The following is a 21,943-nucleotide window of genomic DNA, read 5'->3' on the forward strand; positions in this document are numbered from 1 at the left end:
CAGCGATCTTGGGGCGGGGCGGAATTCCGAGAAGGGGGGCGCGCAGTCGGGGTGGAGTGGGCGAGGCATAGCAGGGCGGAATGGGCGTGACCTCGAGGAGCCCCGCCCCGTCCCGCTTAGACAATGCCCTGGAGCCGCCAGACCGTTGTGCCCCCGACCCACTGTAGTACTTGAGCTCGCCTACCCGGGGACCCCTCAAAGCCAAAGCTCCGGTCCCCGACCCTTGAAGGCTACGACTCTCTTCTTCACCAACTCTGTCCTCAGGGGGGTGGGGCTCCAGCCAAGATCACTGAGCGGCAAGAGCAGCGGTGGCCGCTGGAGGTGAGTCTGGGGTGGGAGGTGTCCCTTGGACCGTGTGCAGCCCGGAGTTCCGGAATGCTGGGCCCGTGCTCGCGCCGGGACAGTGCGGAGGGTCGACATTTGGGTGCGGAGCTGAGTCGGGGTGGACTTTGGGGAAGATGGGTCAGGAGACTGGGGGACCAGGTCCTGGCGCCCCGAGTGGCGCCTGCTCCCCAAGAACCACGCCCCCCAATTTCCCCGCCCCTCGGATTTTGTTTTAGACCTCTCCCAGTCCTCCGGGACTCAATCTGGTTTACACTGGGTCGCGCTAGGGACGGAGTGACTGACTGGGGTGGAGAGAGGATGTTTAACTCCTTAGGCTCTATTCCCTCCTCCTTGACCCTCTCTCCCTTTCTCGTTCGGACATTCAAGACTTTCATCCCCCAGGCTCTAACTCTCTCCCCAGCTGTCTCCTCCTGTCCCATCACCCCTGTGGGTTCCTCGCCGCACTTCGGGTCCCTAAGGCAGCGAGCAGCTGAGGGTTAAGGGGGCGGGGCCGCTGCATTTTTGGGGAGTGAGCGCATCCTAGCGGCTGCCAAGAGGGGCGCCTGGCGGGGACCTCTCAAAAACCCCCAAGCAGGGGCAACAGGTGTTTTGGAAATTAGGGGTCCCGATCTTGTTCCTCGGACTCCCCCTAAAGCAGCAGATCCGCTAGGGTGCGGGGTGGAGTGAGGTCCGCAGGAGAGGAAGATCTGGAGGGGGTGGGGCGGAGTGGGAGGGGCGCCCGGAGAAGGCAGACGGAAGACCCAGGCGCTCTTAACCATCCCCCTACGCCCTTCTCTGCATGTCTCTCTCTCTGCCTCCCCCCTTTCTGTTTCTTCTCCCAGACAGGTGAAGTAGAAAGAGAAAACTAAGAAATCAGCGCAGCCGGAGGGGGCGTCTGTGTGGATGGGATGGGGACGCCAGGGGAGGGGCTGGGCCGCTGCTCCCATGCCCTGATCCGGGGGGTCCCGGAGAGCCTGGCGTCAGGGGAGGGTGCGGCAGCTGGCCTCCCGGCTCTGGACCTAGCCAAAGCTCAGAGGGAGCATGGGGTGCTCGGGGGTAAACTGAGGCAGCGATTGGGGCTGCAACTAGTAGAACTGCCTCCTGAAGAGTCGCTGCCGCTGGGACCGCTGCTCGGTGACACCGCCGTGATCCAAGGGGATACGGCCCTAATCACGCGGCCCTGGAGCCCCGCCCGCAGGCCAGAGGTGAGCGCCTGGGCACGGGTTCGAGTAGGGGGAAAGAAGGATCTGGACATCCCGGGCTTTAGGGAAGAATGGGGGTGGAAATATCTGTTTCGCTCCCTCTTCTCCTGCCCTAAGGTCGATGGAGTCCGCAAAGCCCTCCAGGACCTGGGGCTCCGAATTGTGGAGATGGGGGACGAGAACGCGACGCTGGATGGCACTGATGTTCTCTTCACCGGTGAGGTTAGGGTGTCTGCACCCTGGGGCCTGGTACAGGGAGGCTGTCTTTGGTAGAATGGGCCACATCGAGCCTTGTTTCCAACTCACTCGCGCCTCATACCTCGACGACCTCCCTGGGCCCAGGCCGGGAGTTTTTCGTAGGCCTCTCCAAGTGGACCAATCACCGAGGAGCTGAGATCGTGGCAGACACGTTCCGGGTTAGGAGCGGGGGTGGGGGTGGGGGGGGAAGCCGGGGGTGGATGGGGTCGGAGGGACCTGGGCGGGGAGGAGAGGGGAGGGACTGGGGGGACTGAGGAGGAAGTGGCTGAGAGTAGCATGTGTTTAGGCTATCCCCGTCACTGAATACTTTCCCTTGTTCCCTCTAGGACTTTGCCGTCTCCACGGTGCCCGTTACAAGCTCCTCCCACCTGCGTGGCCTCTGCGGTATGGGGGGACCCCGCACCGTGGTGGCGGGTTCCAGCGAAGCTGCCCAAAAAGCTGTCAGGGTGAGAAGGGGCGGGGCTGGGGTGGGGCAAGTTGGGGGCCTGCCAACGACAGTGGGCGTGGCTCTAGGCCCAGGAGGCGGGGAGCAGGGCAGCTCTGAGAATTAGCGCCAACCCCTACCCTCACTGTGCTGTCCATCTATGTGAGAAAACAAGTTACTGTAAGCGGGACAAGCAGCTGGAACACTGAGGAACAGGGACAATTAACATCATCTTCCGGGATTTCATGAAACTCTATAAAGGGCACCTAATCTGTGTCTTGAAGGATGGATAGGATCCACGGGTGGGGTCTGGAGTAGCACAGAAGTGGATAGCAGGTGGAAAGAACTGCTTGTGAGTCCCAGGTGGAAATTAGCAAAGTTAATTAAAGTACTCAGTGTCTGACACATGGTAACTGACATGTGGTTGCTGTTATTATTATTCCACAATAATGTGACTCTTTCCCCCACCCTTAGCGGTGGTAGCGCAGCAAGACTCACTTGTGGAGAGGCTGAGCCTTGTGTGTTTCCTCTCTCTTCTCCCCCAAGGCAATGGCAGTGTTGACTGATCACCCCTATGCCTCCCTGACCCTCCCGGATGATGCAGCAGCTGACTGTCTCTTTCTGCGTCCTGGGCAGCCCGGCCTGCCCCCTTTCCTCCTGCACCGCGGAGGCGGGGACCTGCCCAACAGCCAAGAGGTGAGAGAAGGCAGGAGCTCCACCACCACCCCAACTAGAGAGATGGGGCTCAGGCCTTCCTTGTGGGACGAAAAAGGGGTGCCTTTTCTAGAAGCCCAAGTGGGGCCACTCAGAGCTGGCTGAAAGGGGGCCCCGCCTGGGGGTCTTGGGGTCTCACTCCCTTCTCCCCACATGCTGTCCTCCCTGCAGGCACTGCAGAAGCTCTCTGATGTCACCCTTGTACCTGTGTCCTGCTCAGAACTGGAGAAGGCCGGCGCTGGGCTCAGTTCCCTCTGCCTGGTGCTCAGCACACGCCCCCACAACTGAGAGCCCGGCCTGGGGGTCCTGGCTGACCAGGGGTAGAATGGCATAGGAGTAGAAGGGGAAGGAAGGTTAGATAGAGGATGGTGATTAGGCAGTAGTGGGGAGAAGGCCCCAAGATAGAGGAGGGCACAGAGTGAGAAAAAGGATAGAGACCACTGGGTGAGTCCTTTCCTCAAGAACTAATAAAATAGAACTGACCTTTTAGACTGGACTGCGACTGGTGTCTTCCTGGAGCAGAAGGACAAGGGCAGGGCTGAAACCCCAGGTTGGGATTAGTGCTGGGGAGGAGACCTCCTTCATTCATCAAACCCTCACTCTACACACCCTGACTCATTGTCCAGCCCTGTTGTGGGGGCTTCGGTACAAGATGGACAGGAAAGAATTTCTCTTGTGGGGAGCATGTACTGGGCAGAGAAGAGAAAATATGAGTGAGTCACTCACTGAATTTATCTAAATGTCAGATGATTCAGAGACTTGGAGATCAACAGTCTATCCCCGAGCTGATAGGAGGAAATGACATTTCCAGGGACATTCATTTTCACTCATTTACCGAGGCTTAGCAGTGAGAGAAAAAGGGTCAGTCTCCTGATATCAGGGAACTCACAGTACATGAAAATTTCTTATAAATTGAAATACAGGTTGTAATGGAACAATTCACAGGAGGCTGTTGCTATGAGAGAAATAAGGGGCTCCAGAGGGCATCAAAGTATATGCAGGAGTGGGCTAAGAGGGTCAGAAATAACTTCCCAGAAAAGATTACATTTGAACTGAGTCCTGAGGATAAATAAGAATTAGCCAGGCGCATGGTGAGAAGGAGACAAAGGGCAATCCAGGAAGAAGGAACTGCAGTGGGCACAGGCATATTTGTGGGCTGGGAAGAATTTCTCAAAGGCTGTCATGTTCTAGGCATCGAGTGACAGAGATAAGCCTGGAGAGTAAGTAGAATACTGTAACACCTTGAAACCAAGGCTGAGGGCCAGAACTGAAATACTGCTGAAATGTAGGCGGTCAAGAGGTTAGCATTCAGGGAGATTCTGGTTTCAGTGAGGAGAGCAAGGGCAGGAGAATGAGATGAGCCTGTGGGAAATCCAGGGAGGAACTGAAGCGAGTACACTCAGGTGGCAGTGCTGGGCATGCAAAGGGTGTGGATTTGACAACGACATTAAAATAGACAGGACTTGGTTTATCATGTGGGAGTGAGAGGAAGGAGGTTACATGACTCCCACTTTCTGGCTTGGGCAACAGGGTTGATCAAGAGAAGATGCATGGAGGAAGGATTAAATAAGTGGCTTGGGAAATGACAGTGCATTGGCTTTTGGACCTGCTGTGTGCAAAATACCTAGGGTCAGCCAGGCAGGGATGTCTGAGGGACAGTTTGGAAATCTCATATCAGAGATGGGAACTGGAGGGAATTCTGGGTGTTGTTTGCAGTTAAAGTAAAGGCTGAGGACTGGCTGTGGATGATAGCATCCTAGAAGAGGGAGAAAAGCAGATATTAAAAAGACAAACCTGGAATGGTGGGGAATAATGTGGGAATAGGGAGGAAGGAAAGGGAGTCCAGGAGGAAGACACCAACATTAAAGAAAAACAGAGCTTAAATAAGAGAGCAATCAAAGGTCAAGCCAGATGAATGCTAACAAAACATCTAGTGGGTGTGGCTATTAATACATCACTGGCAATCTCATGGAGACAGGTGAGTAGTAGGAGCAAGGAAAAAATGGAAGAGACAGGTGTAGGCCCTTGGTTCAAAGAGCTTGACTGTCAAGAGAAGTGAAGAGATAGGGCAACGATCTAGGAGTTGCTGGTGTCTTAAGGTGGGGAAACGGGTGTGAGAGACAGGGGTAAGGAAGGACCAAGATCAGCAGCAGAGATAGCCTGGAACCTAGGTCTCTCAACTCCCAGTCTAGTGCTCATTTCTGTCCCATGGTGCCTTCCTTTGTCAGGTGAAGGGCCAAGAAGGGGAGGGGTGTAATGGAGATCTGGGAGCCCCCAGCTTGTGAGGTTTGCTGTAAAGGCTTCCCTTCAAACTACAACAGCATAGATGGTGGAGGCATCAGCAGGGACCACTGGAGACAGTCGGTTTGACCTTCTGAGGGCCATATGATCCAGGTCTGCGTAGAGCAGGCTCTGAAAGGCGGGGAGGAAGGCAGGAGGGTCTCAGAAGTCCGACTCCCCTGGGTATCCAGGCCTCTTTCTCCCTCTACTTGAGTCAAGGATTCTGGCCAACCCCCATCCCGCCCCCAAGCCCTTACCGGCTCCTGATCCAGGTCCCCTGACATCTTGGGCTCTTCCTCCTCTTCTGGCCTCTGGGGCTCGGCTTTCACGAGTGAAACTATGTGGGGGGGACAGAGCTGAAGGATTGAGAGAAGGTGACCAACTTGTCTGCTCCCGGCAAGGGCTCAGACTCAGACACTGGGAGGGGAATGTGCGGAGAAGGAAAAGTGCGGGGGAGTTAGTCTCACCAAATCTGGGGGTTGGTGGAGGCGGATGAGGGGGCGAGCGCCTGTAAGGGATGGGTAAGAGTCTTTGAGAAGCACTAACCGTGTCTTGCTTCGTTCTGGGCGCCCCCACCCCGGACGCGCCAACAACGACCCAGCCAGTTTCAGTCTCTGACCGGGAAAATAACGCAGGTTCCACCCCCACAGATACATCAACTCACGCAACTCCGCCTCCAGCTTCGCCTCCTTAGCTATGGCTCCACCCACCAGCCCAAGGCCTAGCTCCCCAGTTCTAACCTCCCCATTCATCTCCAAATCTCATCTGATCTAGCTTTGGTCTGCGAAAGTTCTGGGCCTGCCCCTCCCTCCTCGGGTCAAGACCCTTTCAATCAGGCTCCGCCCCCTGTGCTCACCTGCGCCGCCAGCAGGCCCAGCCCACTACTCCGAGGCCCAGCACCAGCCCAGCGCCCAGCAGCGGGATCAGAATCTGGGAATACGACGACCCTGGGGGAACGTTGGAAGCAGGGTGGGAGTAGTTGATGCCGAGGTCAGGGTGTGGGGACAGAACGCTAGCCGCCCCGCGCCCCCGTCCCAGGAGCCCCCAGCCGAGGCCTCTCTTCCTGCTGGGAAGGCATAGACCTACCCAGAGCTTTGCAGTAGGCCCGGTCTCCCAGCACATGAAGCTCCGTACGGCTCTCCTCGTCTTGGCGACCCTTGCAGATAAAGGTGCCCGAGTCCCCCGCGCTCAAGAGCAGCTCCAGTCGCCGGATACCAAGGTCCAGGACATTTATGCGGCCAGCAAAGGGCTGGGCGGGAGACACGGTGGGGGTCCCACTCGGTGAGGCCCACAGGATCGGGCGGCGTCCTTTGGACAGGCCTTTGCAGGCCGGAAATCTAGGTGCCCAGACCCAACGGGTGGGTTGCGAGACCCCTATGCAGGAGAGATTCACGCGGTCCCCGGGGTGGCCGTTCAGTGAAGCTATGGGAGGCCAGAGGCGTTGGTTGGTTAAGAGAAGACCATAGGGCAACACGACCCTCCCACTTAGTCTGATGCCTCTCCCGTGCTGTCTTGCCATCCTGGATCTTCCCATATACATCTCACCCTCCTGTCGCCCCTTCCTCCTGCCTCAGTCTTTCCTCCCCTCCCCCCATTGCAGCTTTACTGGGATGGCTTACCCCCTGGGTCCCCCTGGGCCCTCGACAGCAGCAGCAGCGGCAGCAGCTGCAGAACCAGGGTCATGGCTGGGATGTGGTGGGAAGAGGAGGGCAGTGAATCAGCGGAGGAGACCGGAGGGAAATCAAACGGGGGTGGAGGGGGAGACCGCGAGTCTGGGGGCACTGATAAAGGGTGGGGGAGGGGCCACCAGCTGCCCAGATCCCTCTGAGAATCCTCAGAGGCAAGTTCACAGCCCTTAAGCAGTGTTCACTTAAAATGCATGCTGGGGTCCTTTACACAAGCACTTGTGCAGTCCTCAAATCTTGCATTGTAGCAGTTGCCATGAGCACCACAATTTCTGGATTCTGGCTGTCTGAATTCAAACCTTGATTTTACTATCTACTAGCTGCGAGATGTGCACAAGTCACTTCTGTGAGCCTGTTTGCTCATCTGTAAAATGGGCATAAAGGCACCTACCTCATAGAGTATTTGGAGAACTATATCAAATAATACATGGAAAACACCTAGAACAATGGCTGAGTCATAGGAGCACTATGTGCTTGCCATTATGACTATTCCTATTCCTATTTTAGCTGCTACCTCACCTCTCTGTGCCCATTCTGTCCCTCCTGGCCCAAGGAGCCACACCTAACTGAGCAGGTTTTGGCTTGGGAGGTGCTTTGGAGCAGATGTACAGCCCCACACCCTCGGCCTTCACTGCACCAGAAGAACCAAGGCCAGGCCAAACCCAAGTGGAGCTAGGGCAGGGTCCTGAGAACCTTCAGGGGTCCTGAGGCAGCCCCTCCTTAACAGGCAGCTCCAGCCCTTGCCTCTGCTGCTATTACATCACAGAAACTCATGGTGACATCACAAACCCTACTCCTTCATCCTATGACTGAGCAGGGCTTGGGAAAACAAAGTGGGGGCTGAAGTGAGATGAATGTGATGCTTAATTCCTGCCTACATGCCCCTACCAGTGCCCCCCAGGGACCAAAATTTGGTAGTCAGCTGGGGCTGCACCCCATTGTCCATTTCCCAGGAACCAGGAGATGCTGCTACCACCCCAGCCACTATATCATCACAGGGGCCTTTAGTGATACTTCTCCAGAGGATTAGGCAGACAGAGATGTTACTCCTGGAGGCCAGGAGGGTGTGTCTTAGACGGAAACCAAGAAGCAAAATGGAGTTAGTCACTGCTGCACCTGCCCTCCCCACACGTCTCTCCCATCCCCATCCCACTCCTCCACTGGGTCCTGCTTAGCCCCTCCCTAAATGGGGAAGGAGGGGCTACCAGAGCCCAGGGAGGGAGGGACTGTTGTGATTATAAACTCCAAAAAGGCCACTCAAGTCCCAGAGCCAGAGTCGGATCCCTGAAGTCCTGCTCTGTCGGCTGCTGCCGTTCTCAGGACCCTCACCATGAGAGCCCTTCTCCTGCTCTCCTTGTCTTCTCTGCTCTGCTGGGTCTCAGGTGAGCCCCTGGGGCCCCTCAGGATGAGGTTCACCTGGTCAGGATTTTTACACCCTGCCCCATCCACTGCCCTACAATACCCACAGATCCTAAGCGCCCTCGGACCCAACTGGCTTGGCTCTCCTGTGCCCCTGTGACAAGGTGTTTGCTCTGTTCTCCCCCATCTCCATCCTTCAGCTTCTTTCCCACCTCGAAAACCCACTCTTCTAACTGCCCAGGGTTACAGGTTCCCGGTTCCCCAATTCTCATAAACTCTCATATCCAGTTCCCCTTCCAACCCCACTCCAGGATCCAGTTTACCTGCTTTCTCCTCTCTTCACCTGCACTCAGCCAGGGTGTCCTCCCAGAAACCTAAGCATCCGGCTGGGACTTCTTTTGTCATCCATCCTCCCATCTACTCCATCAGGGACTTTGTGCTCTGTCCCTCAAGCAGTGGTCTTTCCTAGATCCCCTCCCCTCCCCGCCCGGCTCCCCCCTGGGGTGCATACTTCCAGGGACACAAGCTCTGTGGAGGATTCCAGGGAGCCAGGGAGATTCCCCAGCCTTCTAGGGAATGTCAAGGTTGCTCACCCCAGGATGAGGTGGGTTTCACTGAGAGGCAGTCACCGGGCTCCTCCACCCATGGCCTGAACTCTTCCTTCTCTCAAACCTTGAATCAGATGTGGCAGGAACCTTAGGGGTGCCACCTTCTGCGTTCATCCTCTCCATTTTGGTAAAGTGCTCAGATCTATTCTGATGATCTGCCTCTCAGATACTACTCCTTTCTGTCGGAGACCTACCAGGGTGGGAGGATTTATTCTGGGTCTGCTTCCTCTTCCCACACCTTTGGATGGCCCCAGGAGGTAAAGAATTCTTTGCTTAACTCCCCCCCCCGTCCCCCCCCCACCGTGGCTTTCTTGCCCGCCTTGAGTTCCAAGCCATTCCTGCAAGTGTTATAACCTCCACGATTGATTTTTACTTTGAATATTTCTTCCTATTTCATCTCTTCATCTGTAACCTTCTGAATTCCTTCATCTCCTCCCTAGACACCTACACATTCCTTCCCAGTGGCAGTCTCACATTCCATCCGCCCCCAGCCCCATTGTTGGTAACTGCCCCCCTTGACTCATCTCCAGATGAGTTGGAGTGAAGAAAGATGTTTAGGGTGTGGGCCATTCACAGACCAACTCCACCCTCACCCACTTCTACATTTTTTTGCATCCCTTACCTGTTCTGTCCCTAGCAGACCAAACAGGTCAGAATCCCAACTTGACTGACTCCTCTCCAACCCCACCCACCAGCTTGGCTCATCCCTTGGTGAGTCATATATTCTGTCACTTGTGTCTTCCCAGCTGATATTCGATGTCACTCCTGCTACAAGGTCCCAGTGCTGGGCTGTGTGGACCGGAAGTCCTGCCGCCTGGAACCAGGACATCAATGCCTGACAACCCATGCGTACATCGGTACCATCCCCTTCTTCAGTGGGGAGGGGGGCCAGTGGGGGACTGTATGTCTGGGGCTCAGGTGGAACAGAGAACTACAGCAATGATAATATTTGGCCAAGGATTACTGTTTCCCAGGCACCATCCTATATCTTTACATGGATTGTTTGAATTTATGTTCATGACATCCTATGATGTGGATACTATTATGGTATTGAGGAAACAGCCTCTGAAAGAGACAGGAACAGATCCAATGCCTCATGGGCAGCAAATGATAGGCCCGGGATTGGGGTGAGGGGGCAGGGTAAGGAAGTGCAGGAGAAAGCTTAGACTGAGAAGAGATACAGAAGGGCAGGGCCAGGGGCAGAGTTGGGAAGGCTGGAAGCCCGAATGGGGTGCAGAGACAGGCCCAGGCATGCCAGATGTCTGTCTTTACTAACCTCTTTGCTCCCTCCTAACCCCAGGGAAGATGTGGGTTTTCTCCCGACTCGACTGTGGCACACCAGGAGAGCCCTGTAAGCCGGGGGTCAACCAAACCAACCAGAAGGGGGGCCTGACCTATAACACCACCTGCTGCAGCCAGGACAACTGCAATAGCCCAGCCCCACGGCCCACGCCGGCCCTGACCCTTGTTTTCCTCACCTCCTTGGCTGGCCTTGGCTTCTGGCTATTGCACTGAGACTGGCTCCATGCCTGCCCCTCCTCCCATCTGCCTTCGCCTGAGCCTCTCTTCTTGTGTCTCCATACACCCTGCTTCCCTTTGCTCAGAAAAGCATCTCTCCAGATGCTTCATATTGCTTTAACTAGACAGCGGTCTCTCCATCCATCTTTCCACCCACACTCTCCACTCTGCTTTCCCAGAGACCCTTCCCATTTCCCTCGACACCACTCCAGATCCTCCACTGCCTCCAGGGAGAGCTCCCCACTTTGCTTCCTGCGCTCTCCCATGCCCTGTGTGAAGAGCATTGGAATCTGGGCCTGAAATGGAGTTCTGTCCTGTCTCCAGTGAAGGCTGCCAGGAAGCACCTGATAACCTCACCGTATAAGCTGACACTTCAAATCCTGGCTCCCATACATACCTCATCCCCATGCCCACCCCTTTCCATTCCAAGTAATAAATGTGTAAAGCCGATCTATTGTGTGTGTATTGTCAGAAGATCTATCGTCAGCAGCCCCCCTCCCAGGAAATAACACTCTCAGCCCCAAGCCTCACCAAAGGGCCCTTCCGGGAGTTTCGCTGGGAGGCCAGGGTTGGGACAAAGGGAGAAACGGGTTTTTCAGACCTGTCCTTTTTCCAGTGTCTGGGGGTGGCCCAGTGTTTGCAGAAACAATCTTTATCCTATATTTAGGCCACACCTGTGTTGTACTGCCAAGAAGGAGATGCAAGCCTGACTTGCAGGCTCCCAGAACGGGTAGGAGAGTTGCACAGGGATGGGACCTGGGACCCTCCTTCCAGGCCTCAGTCCCTCGGGTTAGAGTCAGAGGCCTCACCTGGCCTAGTAGGTGGGGCACCAAGGCACCGTCCTGCCACAGGGTTTACATTTTCTTTCTCAATTCCAAATAGTCATATTGGGAATCAAGTTGCCAATGGGGGGAAGAGGAACAAGCCCAGATAACCAGACTCACTGATTCCTGGTGGCCAGCCCAGAGCCCGCTCCCCTCAGTGATCCTTGTTGCTAAGGAAGACTTTCCCTGGCAACAGGTAGGAGTCACTTAGGGCAGATTCTCCATTGTCCTTTGGGGTTTAGTTGGTTAAGAAGTGTACCACTGTAACTAAGTCCACTGATCCTTGATAACCCCTAAACTAGAGCCTGGATGCCCCTGCATTACCCCTTCAGTCCTCCTATCAACAAAAGGTGGAATTTTCCAGTCAGCTCTGGAGTGGTCAATAGATTTTAATGGCTCACAGATCTCCTTTATTTCCTTGCTGCCTTCTCCACCCCTGCTCCCATTACCCTCTCCAGAGTCCTGGCAAGAGCCAGGCCAGCGTGGTGACTGCTGCAGCCACGATGCTCACGGGGGCTGCAGTGCTCGCCACAGCACCGTTGCACAGGTCGCCGACGCAGCAGTCCCTGTGGGTCGTATAAGTCACGTCTCCCACCACTTCTGTCTCCACTTGATTGCAATGATGGGCTGCCACGCAGGCTGGATGGTGATGAATCAAGGTCACTGAGGCTGAGAGAGAAAATGAGACTGGGGTGTTGAACTGGCTTGAGGACTTGCCTTTTGGGGCAGAGCAGATATGATTTCAAGGAGCCCAAAGGGATCCTCCGCCCCCTCAAAATACACCTCCCTGAAAACAAGTGATCAGAGTTAACATGCTGACATCGTGAAGCCCTAACAGCATTCACTGAAAGGGACCAACATCACTTCTTTCCCAAAACTCAGGACCTCAGTCTAATCATGAGAAAATATCAGGTTAATCCAAATTGCAGGAAATCTTTAAAATAACACATCAGTGTCAAGTATCAGAGATCAAGTAAAAGTATCAAGATCAAGAAATACAAAGAAAAGAAAAAAAGTGTCAATATCATGGAATCAAAGGAAGACAGCACTGTCACAGAGAGGTGACAACTAAGATAGGAAAGCAAAAGGCGGTAGATCCTGTATCCGAAAAAGGACATGGAAGGGACAACAGGCTCCATCGAGTAAGGTCTGTAGATTAGTCCTGCTGAACCAGTGTTATTTTCTGATTTTGCTAATTGTACTGCACTCGTATGGGCTTCCCAATTGGCTCAGTGGTAAAGAATCTGTCTGCCAATCCAGGAGATGCAGAAGACGAAGATTCGACTCTTGGGTTGGGAAGATCTCCTAGAGATGGAAATGGCAACCCACTCCAGTACTCTTGCCTGGAAAATCCCATGGACAGAGGAGCCTGGTGGGCCGCAGTCCACAGGGTCACAGAGAGTCAGACACAGCTGAGCGACTAAGACACTGACCACACACACACTATGGTTATATAAGGCAGTAACATTAGAGGAAGTTGGGTAAGGATATACAGTGCTAACCTGTACTATTTTTGAATAAAATTAACTTTTCTGTCAATCTAAAATTATTTTAAAATTTAAAACATTAGAATATACATACACACATACCTCCCTGGTCCTTAGCTGATGCCTGAGAGTAGGAGTTTGGTTGAATATTTCGGTCCCTACCCTCAAGGTAGAGAGGCTTTTTCAACCATTTGTGAGTACATGGGCTTATGAGTCTCTTTCTGGAGGGTAAAGAGGAGGGAGGTGAGGCCACGCAGACAGCAGGCTTCCGGGGGCTCAGTGCCAGGAGCCAGAAGGGGCTCCAGGCTGCTTCATTCTGACAGCGGCACCATCTGCCCAGAGCTCGACTGAGCCTGGAAGGTTCTGGAAGCCAGAAGGACTGAAGTAGTAGGGGCTGGAGGCAGGGAGGGTCTTTGGGAGGATGGGGGACACCCTGAGGACTCACGGTTTCCAGACAGTTTGGTCTGTGCCAGCTCTGGTTGGGGTTTGCGCTCCAGGAAGCCGCAGCGTTCGCCCTCTCCGCAAGTGGTCACCGTCTCTTTGCAGGAGCCACTGGGGCCTCCACCGCAGTCATAGCACCGCATGCGGTTTCCTGGTGAGAGAGAAAAGTTGCTGGACCGGGCGCTCCGGGGGTGGCTGGCACAGGGCAACAGGCCTGTGTGACAGGCGCCCCAGCTGCCTCCTTACCCAGGGCAGCCCCCAGCAGGGTGCTGAGCAGGATCCCAGCAAATAGAGGGTTCATTTCGTCTGCCTGTGTCTGTAGCACCTCTCCCTCCCTCCCACCCCCCTCCCTGGTCTCCCCTCTGCCAGCCTTTTATCCCTGTTGCCTTTGGCTTTATAGGGCAATAAAAAGGGAGGAAAGAGTCTGTCTCCCCTAGAAGGCATCGGGGCCCCAATAGGGACAGGGAGGCCCCCCTGGGGGAGGCCTCCCCAGGAGAGAAAAAGCACTCAGCAGCCTCTGATGTCCCTGAACTCCTCCATCTCAGAAACACTTCTAAGACGGTGGCCCCAGAACTCCCAGGGGTCCCTAAGACCCTTTCAGAGAGTCCTGGACAGTCTTCCTTTTCCAGCTACATATCTGTCAGATTTTCTTCATATATTCAATCAAGATCCCAACAGGCTGAATGCAAAAGCAAATGTGAAAACCCAGCCATCTTCTATTTCTTCTGTTAAGCCCCATATTAGACAGATTCCCCAAAGGGTAAAGAAATGCCACTCTTCTCACTATACTGTTGGGAAAGACATTATTTTTCACAAAAATGTGTTTTGTTAACATGTAACAGTTTCTGACCACTGTGTGGGTCTTCCCTGGTGGCTCAGTGGTAAAGAATCCCCTGCCAAAACAGGAGATGCACATTCCATCCCTGGGTGGGGAAGATCCCCTGGAGGAGGAAATGGCAACCCACTCCAGTATTCTTGCCTGGAAAATTCCATGGACAGAGGAGTCTGGCGATTCATGGGGTCGCAAAGGGGCAGACACGACTTAGGGACTAAATGACAGCAACAGGTTTATTGCTTTATATTTTTATTTTTATTGCTTTATTTTTTTAAATGAATCTGTTAAAATGTTCTGCTTTGATTTCTCAACTAGCAAATTTTGATATAACTTACATAATAAGAACTCTTTGGGGTCTTCAGTAATTTTTTTTTAAGTAATTTTTGAGTGTAAAGAGGTCCTGAGATTAAAACATGTTTTTGAAATCTGCTACTCAATGGATACCTGTGTCTCCTCTGTCTCACCCCCCACCCCATCTGCCTCTGACTCCTGGTAGTCTGCTCTGATTCCCCAGGTGCTGACTTTTCTCCCCAGTCTCTTAAGCCCCAGTCTTCCAGACTCTACCCCCGACCCAAATCTTATCCCTCCCTTCCTTCCTAGTCTTTCTGAACCCTACCCCTGCACCAGTGGAAATACATCAGTCCCCCTGGCCTCACCCATGATTAACTATTTTCTCTAATGTAGTAAAGCTGGGAGAGATAATTATGGGGTATGGATGTTGAAGCTTGGGGGATCAAAGGGATGGGCAGCTAGGTGGGGTCCGTAGCTGCGTGTGCAGGTGGGTGGGTGGGGGCTTGCTGAGTCCACACTCAAACACCACTCGCAAACAGATCTGGGCCAGGGCTGTTTAGGAGAGTGACCTTAAGAGACTTAAATGCACAGCAGGGGAAGACAGACAAACAAAAACAAGAAGATGTGAGAGCAAAGAGCAGCTTGAGACAAGGGGAGGGAGGGAGAGGAGGAGGGAAAGTGACAGACGCTGACAGACACCATTCAAGAGCGACATATGAAGCCAAGAGTAAGCTGCAAGAATAGAGAAGACCCTCAGGGCAAGAGCAGGCTCTAGTAGGAGGCAGGGAGGGTGTGAGAGCTTCGGGGCCAGGAACTCTCCTGTGTCAGGCTGTTGAGTCTGGTCCCCGTTCTGCCTCACCCTCAGATTCACTCCCTAGGTGTGTTTGTTTACTGGTTCCTCCCTGTCTCACTCAGATGCTCCAGCTCTAGGATCTCAGTGTGCAGATCACATTCTCCCAGACTCCTGAGCCCCGGGTCCAGACATGGATACCTCCAGCATCTTCCTCTGCATCCTGTTCCTTGGTGGGGCACTGGGTAAGGGTGAGCTGGAGAATCCTTGGGGACAGGGAGCAGGGTAGGGCGGTGGTGGTGGCAGGGGTTTGTGGAGAAGCCTGAGAGCTAGGGGTAGGAGGGTGAGGGAGAGGGTGCTGACCTATGCTGAGGAGAGAGCTGTAGGGGGTTTGGAAAGAAGGGAATGGTCTCAGGCCAGCCTGATGAGGTGGAACAAGAAAGATTTCCTTTCAAAGGCATTTGAGAATAACTGTCTCTTCCTTGTGGCATTTTTGACAAGCCTGTCTCCCCTGACCCTTATCTCACCTCTTGCTTCTTTGCTGGGCACCTTGGTCAATGTTAATTCCTATTTTCTCATCCGACTCGGCACCATCTGCTTAACTTCTCCACTGGCACCCCCTCCTGGCCCCGGCCTGGCTTTTTGTGTCATTCTCTGTGTTCACCTCCGATTCTCTTGGCTTCTGTTCATGTCTGTGTATTTCTCGCATGCTCTCTATATCCCACGTGCCTCTCTGTCTTTTCCTTTTCATGCATGATCTCCACTCCCTTCTCTTTTTCTACTTCTGTCTGCTTCTCCCTCCATTTCACCGCTCCTCTTTCCCCACTTTGTGTATCACCTCTGTGTGTGCAGCCCATTCCTGAATCCGAGCTGGGCCTCTCACCTGTCTTGTTTGCCTCTGTTCCCTGCTGGATCGCCACGGACTCCACAGGTCTCACCACCTCCTCGGCCCAAAGACAGCTCCACTGTTACACCTGCAACTTTGCCAAACCCTGCTACCCGGTTCCCACCAAGTGTCAGGATGATGAAGTTTGTGGCATCAGTATTGGTACCTCAGGTAGGAGGACTCTGGTCTGATGGACGTTCCTTAGATCGTCCCCACAGCCATCCATCCCGCCTTTCCTGGGACCCCCTTGGCCCTTGCCTCCTTCCTGCCCGACCTCAGCTTCCCCTCCCCCAACCACCTCTGTCCCATAGAACAGAGAGAGGTCATTGAGCGGAAGGGCTGCCTCCCAAGGGCCGAGTGCTCCCTGCAGGGCCACACCACCTACTGGTCCCGCTCCTACACTCTCCGACACCACTGCTGCGAGCAGGACCTGTGCAACTCGGCTACCATGCCACGTCAGCTCCCCAGCCTCCTCCTCATCACCCTGCTCGTCCTGGTGGCCAGCTTCACTTGGGGAGGCCACTAGCCTCCAGTTCAAGACTCTTCCACTGTCACTGCGGCCCTGGCAACACCTGCACAGAGATCTTTGGAGATCTGCCCAAGAGCCTGACTGTGTACAGAGCTCTCAGAACTGTGGGCCCAACACCTTCACAGGCCACTCCCCAAACCTGATTCCTCTGGGCATTGCTCCAGCCCCTAGCTGCCCAGAGGTATGTGCCCAGAGCCCAGCCTCATAAAGAAGCTGTGCTCTAAATCCTTGGCCTTTTCTAGATGCTTGTTTCTGATGCATTCTGTAATCCCCAGCTCTCTGGCAAGGCAGGTGTTTGAAGGAGCTGGGGGTCCCAGGCAAGGGGATTGAAGGAGCATCAAGTGTGATGAGGAAGACAGTCCTGCTAGGAAAGATTAATTTGGAAGATCAGGGAGGAGGGCTTGGGGAACTATGAAAAGTAAATGTAATAAAAGTGCTATCTGGAAGTTCAGTAACACTGCTCTATGTGTGTGTGTGTGTGTGTGTGTGTCTGTACCTGTGCAGGCACACGTGCTATCTCTAACAGCAAGCTAGAGCTGCTTAGCGGGTTGGGCTGGGGTGCTAGCACCGAACCACGACTTTCACTTCATCCTCCATCTGTCGTTGGCGTCCTCCTTCTTGCCAATAGCTTACTTAAGCCACTGCAGCGTAAAGGTTTTTAGGTGACACCGTCAAGAACGCTTTTTTCCAGTGAAGCCCAAGCTTGAGCAGATTACAAAGGGGCCCTTGTGGAGTGGTGAGGGTGTGGCTGGGAGGCCAGCTCCATGCTGCCTGAGACCAGGAGCACCAACACCCTCTCCCATTCCACAAGCCCAGACTTGTCATTCACTGATCACCCAACACGCAGGGCCCAGTTACACACCCCGCCAGGGAATTCACTCACCCACCGCTGTGGACACTCCCTCTGCCCAGGGAGATAGCTTGTGTGTGACTTGTGGGGCCCCCAGGACGATAAGCTGTGCCCTGCTCCGGATGCCACAGGATAAGGAGGGGGAGCGCCTACGATAAGGAGGGAACTGTGCGGTAGCGGCTGGGCAAGGGCACCCCCCACCCGTCCTGACTCAGTCCCCTCCCCTTCCATCTGAGGAAGTCTGGCGTCTGATTAGAGGTGCTGGTTCTCTCTCAATTTCTTCTTTGTGAGGATGAGATGGCGGTGAGGATCTGGCTTAATTTAGAGGTGAGTCTTCTTTCCATTCTTCTGTCCTTCAATCCTCCCTTTTCATACTTCCAATTTTCTTCTCTTTCTCCATCTCGTCCCTTTTCCTGTGACTTGAGCCTCTTTGCTTCCCTCTTCTTCAGTTTCTACCGTTTGTCCTTTGGTACCCCTGTAACTGATTCTCTACCACTGCTCAAGTCTCTGGATTCCTGTCTCCTTTCTTCCCATCCTACCTCTCCCCAGCCCCTGCCAGTTACTCCAGGCTCCCCTGAACTCTATGGTACTGCAGCCTCAGGGCCACCCCTCCACTGGCTACTGTGAGACAGGAAACCACACCCTTTCATAGGTGGCATCATGGAATAATGCTTCTTCTTTCCTTCAGCCCCCAGCCCCTTAACACACACACACACAGACACACAGAGCTTGGCTGGAGACCAACTGGACAGTGAACTAGCACTCCCAGCCCCTGCCCCCTTGCCAAGGTTTTCAGGAATCCTTCGGGTGCCAGATGGCCAGGGAGTCAGCAGGTCACACTTCCTAGCAGATGTCCTCGAGGTCACCTGGTTTTAGGGCAGGTGGGCTGTGGGTTTTGCAAAGCAGAAAGACAGATTAAGGATACTTCCATCCTCCACCTCCTCAGGAACCAACATCCCATCCCCACCCCAACTTCAGTCTCCTCCGGGATTTAAGCCTCTGCCCCCTAGTAGCTCCTCACCTGAGATGGGCCAAATGGATGTTCTCATAGACCTGGATCTCGGGTTTGAACTGAGGAAACGAGGCATCTGGAGAGAAAAAGCCATATGAGGTGCAGCAGAGAAGTCACCAGGTGACTCAGAGCTGTCTTCCTTACCCCACCTTCTCCCCTAGAGAAGAAGGGTAGAGAGGCAAGATCTGAGTCCACCCCTCTGGGAAGGAGGGACTCACTTCTGTGTTGAGCCCCCTGGGCCCTCTGCCTCCAGAGCATGACGCCGAGGACCACGATTGTGAACCCCTGGCCCACTGTGAGCAACAGCGTCAGGATCCAGGCCACATCCCAGTCTGCAGAAGGGACACAGAGGGCAGGGGAGGCATCCGTGGAGGCTGCAGTTAAGGGCAGGACAAGAGGGATTAGGAGGGAGGCTGGGAGGGGAGTCTGTCCCTTGTGCCCCAAAAAGAGGCTTTCCCCCCATAGTTTGAAAAGAAGACTTCCTTGCCCCCACTATCCACTACCCCACTTGGCCTCTCACCCTGACTTCATGAGCCAACATTGATAGAGAATGGTGGTGCCCCCCAGGCTACACATGGACGGCTAACTCTGGGTTGGACCATCAACCATAACTGTGATTTTTTTTCCTCATGCCCTGCACAGTAATTCACCCTTTTAAGAAAATAAGAAAGTGCCTTGTTTATTCATTCTTCCATTCATCTATGCCACAGGCATTCACTGAGTGTCCACCACATGCCAGACCCCAGATTAGGTGCTGAGGAACGTAGAGGGAGATAAAACCCCATCACTGCCCTTTGCTTACCAAAAGAATGGTCATTTGCTCCTCTCTCCTGCCTTGTGAATGGGTTATTCTATATCCAATAGCATTCTTTCTCTGCATAATGGACTTCTTATTGTAAAACAATTATATATTTTTTCCCCTTCTGCCTCCACCATCAATGGGCTATTATAACATTGGTGCATATATCCTTTCTTCAACAAACAACTGCCCCAGCAGTAATTCTTACTTTCTTCCTTTCTACTAAGGGATATTCCACAAAAATCATAGATTATCCTATTTCTAAACAAAGGTGTGTTCCACCAGAATTATTCTTCTTCCTGTTGGCTTATGGTCTATCCGATGAGAAAGCTGGCTTAACCAACCCCCTTTTCTGTTATGGATTCAATCAAGGAAAAAAAAAAAAAAAAGCCCTCCTCCTACAGGCAGTGGAGGAAAATAACAGCCAATAACAGATTTGCCTAGCTAGCAGTAGGGGATGTACTGGAGGCAAAAATCTCTTCCCTTGTCACTCAGTTTACCTGCCAGGCTAAAGCTGATCCCTTTGTTCTGAGGCGCGAGGCAGCGGATGATTCCTGGTTTACGTGCCCTGGGCTCAGGAAGCCCCTCTCCAGGACACACCAAGAGCAGGGTAGCCCCATCACCCCAGAAAGACTGCACATCCCTCTTCGCAGGACCGTTCCCCTCCTGCCAGGTCACAGACTCCAGACTCCTGGCAGGGATCACAGAGCACAGGAGGACAGAGCAGGAAGATCCATCTGCAGCCCTCGCAGAGAACTGGGATCCTGGAGGGAGAGAGGGACTCCTCAGCTCTTTGCCTGGACTTCCCTGGCTCCCAGCAGCCCCTGGTCTGCAGGCCCCCCACTCACCTCTGAGCACGGAGACGTCATACACCCTCCAGTTCTGGTACCTGTAGCGCTGACCCAGCACGGCGCACCAGTACCGCCCGGCGTCTCCTGCCTTGGACCCCTCCAGCCACAAAGAGTAGTTTCCCAGCAGTTTGAGCCTGGATTCCCTTCTGGGCTTCCCAGGGCCTGGGGAGGGCCTGGCCACTTGAACGTGGGCCACTAAAGCAGTGGAGGAGCCTGCTGCTGGGCTGCAAAACCAGGACAGGAATTCGTCTCCATGCAGGGCGGGTGGTGAGGGACATGGCAGCTCCAGTGCCTCCCCCAAGACCACATAGATGGCCTGGATGCTGTCTGTGGGGAGGGGGCTGTGTGAGACCAGAGACCTCCATCAGGTCTGCGATCCCACCCCTCCACCTCCCACTCCTGGCTACCTCCCTTCTGGGGTACCCCAGCACTGGGCCTGACTGTGAGCTCCTTTCTCAAGTGACAGCTACAAAAAAGTGAGGCAGAGAGAAGAGGGTAAGGCTCTCCCCCACCTCTCCTCCAGCGACTGCAGGGATCTGAGGGCAGGAGGGCAAAGGCTGGAATAGCTGACAAATGCCTATGTCCCTTCCTTTCGCTTTTCCTCTTCTGGATGAGCATTTACTTGTCCGCTCTTATTTTCTAAAGGTGCCTGATCTGGACCCTCATTGACTCTGAATCTTTCCTAACATTAGAGGCGGGGGAGGTCAACTGGGGTAGATCTATCTTCTTGAGCCAAACACCTTCCCAGACCCCTAAGGAGAAACAGCAGCAGTCCCTCCCAACCCTGTGGAGAAGTGAAGAATCCCCCTACCCCTGCTCCTTACCTGCTTCAGCCTGGGGAAGCCCACAGAGGAACAGAAGGAGGAGGAATAAGACAGCCATGGAGAGAGCTCACCAAGTTCTCTTGCCTGGGACCTGCTATTCCCAGGGAGGAAACTGAGCCCAGATAAAAGCCTATATTCCCCAGTCTGGAATGACATGGGCCTCTGAGCGGGATGGGAATGCCAGGGAGATAAAGCCCAGCTGAATGTCCACTGGGGAAAAAGTAGCAACCACCTTTCCATGCCAAGAAAGGACCAGTTCAGGCCGCTCCAAGCATAATCTCCTCACCCTTCGGACTCCACATGGGCTGAAGAACTCAGATCAAAGACTCTCCGTGCTAAGAAGCCTGTGCAGGGACTTGTCTGGTGGTCCAGTGGCTGAGACTCCATACTCCCAAAGCAGGGGGCCCAGGGTTCTATCCCTGGTCAGGGAACTAGATCCCACCTGCCGCAATGAAAGATCCTGCATGCCACACTATTCATAAAAAAAAGATCCCACAACTAAGACCCAGTGCAGCCAAATAAATTAATTAATTAAAATAAATTTAAAAAAGACTTCCCTGGTAGTCTAGTCGTTGAGAATCTGCCTGCCAATTCAGGGGACATGGGTTTGACCTCTGGTCTGAGGGCTTAGTTGGTAGTCTGCCTGCAATGTAGGAGACCCAGGTTCAATCCCTGGGTCAGGAAGATCCCCTGGAGAAGGAAATGGCACTTCAGTATTCTTGTCAGGAAAATCCTGTGGACAGAGGAGCCTGGCAGGCTACAGTCCATGAGGTCACAAAGAGTCGGACATGACTGAGTAAGTAACACTTTCACTTTCTGGGAAGGTCCCACATGCAGTGGGCTAACTCAGCCCATGGGGACAACTACTGAGCCTGTGTTCCCGAGCCCATGCCCCGAAACAAGAGAAGCCTGTGTACTGCAATTAGAGAGTAGCCCCCTCTCATCGCAATTAGAGAAAGCACTCATGCAGCAACAAAGACCCAGCACAACCAAAAATAAATAAATAAAAAATTTAAAAATTATAAAAACAAAGAACTACTAAAAAATTAAAAAAAAAAAGAAGAGAAAGAAGAAGCCTGTGCAGAAGAGGTCATGGCTGTCCACCTCCCATCAGCCTGAAAGTACATTCCGGGTTCTCTCCTCCAATTCAAG

The 21,943-nt window shown here is 53.7% G+C and overlaps 6 protein-coding genes across 8 annotated transcripts; 3 read left to right on the top strand and 3 right to left on the bottom strand.

Annotated features, from left to right (window-relative positions):
* Positions 1-100: 100 nt before the first annotated feature.
* On the top strand, positions 101-3,411 carry DDAH2 (dimethylarginine dimethylaminohydrolase 2). The gene is made up of 7 exons (XM_043449541.1): positions 101-321; positions 1,167-1,529; positions 1,644-1,743; positions 1,869-1,942; positions 2,111-2,230; positions 2,755-2,904; positions 3,094-3,411. The coding sequence occupies exons 2-7, from the start codon at positions 1,233-1,235 to the stop codon at positions 3,208-3,210; spliced, it is 858 nt and encodes a 285-aa protein (XP_043305476.1). The 5' UTR covers positions 101-321; positions 1,167-1,232; the 3' UTR covers positions 3,211-3,411.
* A 300-nt stretch (positions 3,412-3,711) lies between these two features.
* Positions 3,712-9,106, bottom strand: MPIG6B (megakaryocyte and platelet inhibitory receptor G6b). 2 transcript variants are annotated; one of them, XM_043449544.1, is made up of 7 exons: positions 8,840-9,106; positions 6,822-6,887; positions 6,289-6,624; positions 6,059-6,149; positions 5,670-5,710; positions 5,460-5,539; positions 5,197-5,334 (listed from the first exon to the last, which is right to left on the bottom strand). In XM_043449544.1, exons 2-7 carry the CDS (start codon positions 6,883-6,885, stop codon positions 5,230-5,232), a joined length of 717 nt encoding a protein of 238 aa, XP_043305479.1. In that variant the 5' UTR covers positions 6,886-6,887; positions 8,840-9,106; the 3' UTR covers positions 5,197-5,229. The 2 variants fall into 2 exon arrangements, with proteins under 2 accessions (XP_043305480.1, XP_043305479.1); XM_043449545.1 differs by lacking the exon at positions 8,840-9,106 and having other exon boundaries at positions 3,712-5,334; positions 5,460-5,558; positions 6,822-7,618.
* Positions 8,090-10,822, top strand: LY6G6C (lymphocyte antigen 6 family member G6C). Its single transcript, XM_043449548.1, has 3 exons — positions 8,090-8,269; positions 9,601-9,711; positions 10,155-10,822. The coding sequence occupies exons 1-3, from the start codon at positions 8,218-8,220 to the stop codon at positions 10,367-10,369; spliced, it is 378 nt and encodes a 125-aa protein (XP_043305483.1). The 5' UTR covers positions 8,090-8,217; the 3' UTR covers positions 10,370-10,822.
* A 745-nt stretch (positions 10,823-11,567) lies between these two features.
* Positions 11,568-13,467, bottom strand: LY6G6D (lymphocyte antigen 6 family member G6D). The gene is made up of 3 exons (XM_043449550.1): positions 13,371-13,467; positions 13,129-13,275; positions 11,568-11,865 (listed from the first exon to the last, which is right to left on the bottom strand). Exons 1-3 carry the CDS (start codon positions 13,423-13,425, stop codon positions 11,642-11,644), a joined length of 426 nt encoding a protein of 141 aa, XP_043305485.1. The 5' UTR covers positions 13,426-13,467; the 3' UTR covers positions 11,568-11,641.
* Positions 13,468-14,834: 1,367 nt separating this feature from the next.
* On the top strand, positions 14,835-16,906 carry LOC122429322 (lymphocyte antigen 6G6e-like). 2 transcript variants are annotated; one of them, XM_043449552.1, is made up of 4 exons: positions 14,835-14,977; positions 15,166-15,285; positions 15,972-16,097; positions 16,238-16,906. In XM_043449552.1, the coding sequence occupies exons 2-4, from the start codon at positions 15,234-15,236 to the stop codon at positions 16,450-16,452; spliced, it is 393 nt and encodes a 130-aa protein (XP_043305487.1). In that variant the 5' UTR covers positions 14,835-14,977; positions 15,166-15,233; the 3' UTR covers positions 16,453-16,906. The 2 variants fall into 2 exon arrangements, with proteins under 2 accessions (XP_043305487.1, XP_043305486.1); XM_043449551.1 differs by having other exon boundaries at positions 14,835-15,285.
* Positions 16,907-17,919: 1,013 nt separating this feature from the next.
* On the bottom strand, positions 17,920-20,874 carry LY6G6F (lymphocyte antigen 6 family member G6F). Its single transcript, XM_043449549.1, has 6 exons — positions 20,792-20,874; positions 19,965-20,294; positions 19,617-19,880; positions 18,536-18,691; positions 18,327-18,393; positions 17,920-18,191 (listed from the first exon to the last, which is right to left on the bottom strand). Exons 1-6 carry the CDS (start codon positions 20,847-20,849, stop codon positions 18,149-18,151), a joined length of 918 nt encoding a protein of 305 aa, XP_043305484.1. The 5' UTR covers positions 20,850-20,874; the 3' UTR covers positions 17,920-18,148.
* Between the last annotated feature and the right edge of the window lie 1,069 nt (positions 20,875-21,943).

The sequence above is a fragment of the Cervus canadensis genome, chromosome 28 (genome assembly GCF_019320065.1).
Source record: "Cervus canadensis isolate Bull #8, Minnesota chromosome 28, ASM1932006v1, whole genome shotgun sequence".
Taxonomy (NCBI): domain Eukaryota; kingdom Metazoa; phylum Chordata; class Mammalia; order Artiodactyla; family Cervidae; genus Cervus; species Cervus canadensis.